At 41.1% G+C, this 6,000-nt stretch overlaps 1 protein-coding gene across 3 annotated transcripts in view; it reads right to left on the bottom strand.

Annotated features, from left to right (window-relative positions):
- Positions 1-296: 296 nt before the first annotated feature.
- Positions 297-6,000, bottom strand: part of wdr17 (WD repeat domain 17) — a 166,405-nt gene continuing 160,701 nt past the window's right edge. For all 3 annotated transcript variants that reach the window (XM_072594584.1, XM_072594585.1, XM_072594583.1), the window contains exon 30: positions 297-5,211. In XM_072594584.1, the coding sequence (XP_072450685.1) occupies positions 5,092-5,211 (120 nt within the window). In that variant the 3' untranslated portion in view covers positions 297-5,091. The remainder of the gene's footprint in view (positions 5,212-6,000) is intronic.

Here is a 6,000-nt window from a genome sequence, read left to right as displayed (position 1 = left end):
TTGTAGTGCAGTGATAGTTATCCCCTATTGTTTGATGGGGTGGTGTTGTAGTGCAGTGATAGTTATCCCCTATTGTTTGATTAGGAGGTGTTGTAGTGCAGTGATAGTTATCCCCTATTGTTTGACTAGGACGTGTTGTAGTGCAGTGATAGTTATCCCCTATTGTTTGATTAGGAGGTGTTGTAGTGCAGTGATAGTTATCCCCTATTGTTTGATGGGGTGGTGTTGTAGTGCAGTGATAGTTATCCCCTATTGTTTGATTGGGTGGTGTTGTAGTGCAGTGATAGTTATCCCCTATTGTTTGATGGGGTGGTGTTGTGGTGCAGTGATAGTTATCCCCTATTGTTTGATTAGGAGGTGTTGTAGTGCAGTGATAGTTATCCCCTATTGTTTGATTAGGTGGTGTTGTAGTGCAGTGATAGTTATCCCCTATTGTTTGATGGGGTGGTGTTGTGGTGCAGTGATAGTTATCCCCTATTGTTTGATTAGGAGGTGTTGTAGTGCAGTGATAGTTATCCCCTATTGTTTGATTAGGTGGTGTTGTAGTGCAGTGATAGTTATCCCCTATTGTTTGATTAGGTGGTGTTGTAGTGCAGTGATAGTTATCCCCTATTGTTTGATGGGGTGGTGTTGTAGTGCAGTGATAGTTATCCCCTATTGTTTGATTAGGTGGTGTTGTAGTGCAGTGATAGTTATCCCCTATTGTTTGATTAGGTGGTGTTGTAGTGCAGTGATAGTTATCCCCTATTGTTTGATTAGGAGGTGTTGTAGTGCAGTGATAGTTATCCCCTATTGTTTGATGGGGTGGTGTTGTGCTGCAGTGATAGTTATCCCCTATTGTTTGATTAGGAGGTGTTGTAGTGCAGTGATAGTTATCCCCTATTGTTTGATGGGGTGGTGTTGTGCTGCAGTGATAGTTATCCCCTATTGTTTGATTAGGAGGTGTTGTAGTGCAGTGATAGTTATCCCCTATTGTTTGATGGGGTGGTGTTGTGCTGCAGTGATAGTTATCCCCTATTGTTTGATTGGGTCGTGTTGTAGTGCAGTGATAGTTATCCCCTATTGTTTGATGGGGTGGTGTTGTGCTGCAGTGATAGTTATCCCCTATTGTTTGATTGGGTGGTGTTGTAGTGCAGTGATAGTTATCCCCTATTGTTTGATGGGGTGGCGTTGTAGTGCAGTGATAGTTATCCCCTATTGTTTGATTAGGTGGTGTTGTAGTGCAGTGATAGTTATCCCCTATTGTTTGATGGGGTGGTGTTGTAGTGCAGTGATAGTTATCCCCTATTGTTTGATTAGGTGGTGTTGTAGTGCAGTGATAGTTATCCCCTATTGTTTGATGGTGTGGTGTTGTAGTGCAGTGATAGTTATCCCCTATTGTTTGATTAGGTGGTGTTGTAGTGCAGTGATAGTTATCCCCTATTGTTTGATGGGGTGGTGTTGTGGTGCAGTGATAGTTATCCCCTATTGTTTGATTAGGAGGTGTTGTGGTGCAGTGATAGTTTTCCCCTATTGTTTGATTGGGTGGTGTTGTAGTGCAGTGATAGTTATCCCCTATTGTTTGATTGGGTCGTGTTGTAGTGCAGTGATAGTTATCCCCTATTGTTTGATGGGGTGGTGTTGTGGTGCAGTGATAGTTATCCCCTATTGTTTGATTAGGTGGTGTTGTAGTGCAGTGATAGTTATCCCCTATTGTTTGATTAGGTGGTGTTGTAGTGCAGTGATAGTTATCCCCTATTGTTTGATTGGGTCGTGTTGTAGTGCAGTGATAGTTATCCCCTATTGTTTGATTAGGTGGTGTTGTAGTGCAGTGATAGTTATCCCCTATTGTTTGATGGGGAGGTGTTGTGGTGCAGTGATAGTTATCCCCTATTGTTTGATTGGGTGGTGTTGTAGTGCATTGATAGTTATCCCCTATTGTTTGATGGGGTGGTGTTGTGGTGCAGTGATAGTTATCCCCTATTGTTTGATGGGGAGGTGTTGTGGTGCAGTGATAGTTATCCCCTATTGTTTGATTGGGTGGTGTTGTAGTGCAGTGATAGTTATCCCCTATTGTTTGATGGGGTGGTGTTGTGGTGCAGTGATAGTTATCCCCTATTGTTTGATTGGGTCGTGTTGTAGTGCAGTGATAGTTATCCCCTATTGTTTGATGGGGTGGTGTTGTAGTGCAGTGATAGTTATCCCCTATTGTTTGATTGGGTCGTGTTGTAGTGCAGTGATAGTTATCCCCTATTGTTTGATGGGGTGGTGTTGTGGTGCAGTGATAGTTATCCCCTATTGTTTGATTAGGAGGTGTTGTAGTGCAGTGATAGTTATCCCAGCTGTTGGGTCACCAGTTCAGGGTTCCATAACCCGCCAGAGCTGATGTGTTTGTGATATGGCTCCCTCGGCTGATCAACCTGCAAATCTTTCCAATGCATCCCTACTACTTTACACAGGGAAATAAATGAGTGTGAAGATATGCAAAGGAGAACCTAAATGACTCCATGTGAAAACAAATTCAGTATACTGAGAAATGTTCTGGGTAAAGATGTGTTTTCTGATTTCTTTCTTTTATTTATTAGCAACTATTAGTGGTTAGCACAGCTGCTTTCAGTGCCAGGGATCTGGGTTCAATACCAGCCTCGAGTGACTGTGTGTGGAGTTAACATGTTCTCCGTGCGTCTGCATGGGTTTGCTCTGGGTGCTCCGGGTTCTTCCCACAGGGCAAAGGTATGCAGGTTAGGCTGGATTAGCCACACATAATTGCCCATTGTGTCCAGGGATGTGCGGGCTGGCTGGGTTAGGCATGGAACATACAGGGTTACAGGAATATAGTAGAGGGTGGGTCTGGGTGGGGTACTCTTGGGAGAGTCGGTGCAGAGTCGATGGGCCAAATGACTTCTTTCTGCAATCTAGGGATTATATGATTGATAGTCTGTACATTTGAGCTGTTAAGCGGAAGCATCTTTTCTGTATCTACCCTGAACTCCTTTTGTGGTCTTAAAGACCACTATCTGGTGCCTAATCAGCCTTATCTACAGGGAACAAAAATCCCGGTCTGCACAATTGTTCCTGATAGTTAGAGTTTGTAGTTCTGGTCCCATCCATCCAAATTTCTTAAACTTGAATAAATAAAAAAAAACAAATTGTTTTTATGATATAGAAACCAGTATTGTACATAGTGTTTGGTGTGTGATCTAACCGAGAGTTGATATAATTTTAAAGTAAATTCTTTGCTTTTTGAATCTGGTCCTCTAAACGGGCCCTAGTGTTTGTTTCGTTTTCTTTATGGCCTTGTTAGTTTATGTTGGGAAATGAATTGCAAATGATGCCCCTCAGGTTCCTTTGCTCACCTACCCCTTTGTGGTCAGACAGGAAGTCTTGTGGTTCAGGTAGTAGAGGCACTGACTCTAAAGCTAGAAACTCTGGGTTCAGGTTCCAGTCCAAGACTTGTCGTCCACAGTAGGAGTGCTCTGAGGCCGTTCAACAAATTGATAGCTAGCGTACTAATTCATTCAAGGCTTCCCATTATTTCGCAAGAGGGAAGAAGGAAATGTGCATGAAGATACAAAATAAATAACAATTTGGGGAGGATTGAGGGGGTAATTACAGATGAACACCACATATGTGTGCACATATTTGTCCCTATATCCCCACTGATTTGAACCCAGAAAGCCAGTAACCTGGAGCGATGATTGAATGATCCATTGTTCCCAGTGCTATGGTGCCCAAGATAGAAGATATTTCAAGTTAACTTTCATTCACTCATTGTTCTTAATAGATGAAAGTAATTGAGTGTGACTCCAACCATGGAATTACTCTTGGATTCGCACTTCCACCAATTAATTAATGACTGAATTAACTAATTAATTAATTAGGGTGGCATTCAATTGTGAGGGCTTGTGTCAGTAAATGTTACTTAGAATGGCAGGGAAGGTTAAATGCAACTATAAAACAAAAAAAAAAGCCATTTTAAAGGAGGAAATGGATATATTTCACCTAAACTAAGGCACGGCTTCCATACATTACTTCACTAACTTTTAAAAGACAAACAATATCATACCAGGAGACACAGTCAGTTCTGGTCTTTGTAAAGCGAATCACCGTGATATAATTGCAAAGTTACTCTATTGAGATGTAGTAAGACAATTACTTCCCTAGTGTGAACTGCACTTTGCAGTTATTTTAAAAAAATAAATCTGCTGATGTAAACTTAAAGATTAAAGAGGTATTTGGCAATGGACTGTTCTGGTGTTTTCAATAAAGATGTGTTGCACTTTCTGCAGTTTAATTAATTCAGCATAATTTGGGATCATGCTGATTTAACAACATTTATAATACTTAGTTTTATAAAAAGTCTGTAATAATAAAGCTTTTCTTCCCATTTTGATGTGTGTGTGTCTGTGTGTGATGTTAAGTAGCACATAGCAAAATCTTTCAAAATTTGCCTTATAAGATCTAAATGATTCTGCAATTTTAAACCTTTATCACTGGCTCGCTAATCAAGAGCTGTTGAGTAGCATTCCTATATTGGCTGTTAAAAGCTGACGAAACAATCAGACATCATATTTGCAAGTGAGCGTTAGTTATTTTGTGAACTATGTCAGTGATCACCATGCATCTTTTTATTTCCACCAACTACTGGAGGACAAAATATCTGCAACTGTTTCCAGAATTGGATCATTCCCTTTTGCAGGTGAAGGAATGCTGTGAGGTGTTGAAGTTGCAAGAGATGAGAGAAGGTACAAAGAGCTCAATCTGGATTTTGTTTGCTGAAACAGGAGGCGTGTTATTTTGCTAGCTCCTACAGTAACCAGAAATCCTCTCCATTCCAGTGTGTAAAAGAAAAGTCCTTTCCCGTCTCTAGGGAGAATTTATCCTGTCAACTGCTCTATATGTGAATCAACTGCTCTTCCCAAAGACAGTCAAGGGAAGGGCAGTTCCTTGTCATTATGCTATTGCAGCTAACGCATTGTAAAATGTACAGTATTACTGTGTGATGCCACACTCCAGTCATTCAGGCTCTGAAGTCAGTACAGCACCAACCTTAGCAACTGTCACCCATGTGAAAGTAATAAAAAAGGTCATCTCTTCACATTCATACTCCAATCAGAATGGATTCAGGCGCATTCCTGTCCCTAAGGGGGAGAATGGGTTGACCTTGGCCCACATTAATGCATCGTTCAGAGAGATTGCTGACCTTCCATCCTCAAGGAAATACACTGGTCCCTAAAGGAAAAATTAAAATCAAAATGATTAACCATTCCATTACAATTCAACCATTATTGCATTTTCCTTTCATTTTCATAGAATCCTCACAGTTTGGGGACAGGCCATTTGGCCCAATGAGTCCACACCAAACCTCCAAAGAGCATCCCAATCAGACCCATCCCTCTACCCTATAATTCCTATGACTAGCACACCTAACTTACACATCCCCAAACATGGGCAATTTAGCATGGCCGATCCACTTAAGTTACACATTTTGGACTGTGGGAGGAAGCTACAGCACCCAGAGGAAACCCATGCAGATACAGGGTGAATGTGTAAACTCCACACAGACGTCACCTAAGGGTGGAATCAAATCCAGGTCCCTTGAACTGTAAGGCAGCAGTGCTAACCACTGGGCCACCATACCATCCACGATTTTACAGTGCTCACAGATTGTAAAATTGTATTATGTTAACATTTTTCTGTATTTGGAACATGCGCATATTATGACATAAATTAAGATCAAAACGTAATTCCTAAGATCTAAATAGTGCTATTATTCTATTGCTTTGATTCAAGCTAGTTGATGAATAGTTAAATCGTTTGCATCAGTTTTTCTTCTCTTCGTATCTCTCTTTCCAGTGGCTAATATTTAATTACTTATCAACGTTACTATTAGACAATTTAGTGTAGCTGCTGTTAACTAGACCTTGGCATGTTTCCCTGAATTACCATGGTTCCAACCCTTCCATGAGCGAAGAAGCTCTCTGGAACATGCTGAGGTCATGTACCTATACGCAGGTTGCT

Source organism: Chiloscyllium punctatum, chromosome 2, assembly GCF_047496795.1.
Source record: "Chiloscyllium punctatum isolate Juve2018m chromosome 2, sChiPun1.3, whole genome shotgun sequence".
Lineage (NCBI taxonomy): Eukaryota > Metazoa > Chordata > Chondrichthyes > Orectolobiformes > Hemiscylliidae > Chiloscyllium > Chiloscyllium punctatum.
This window is presented reverse-complemented; position numbering and strand designations above follow the sequence as displayed.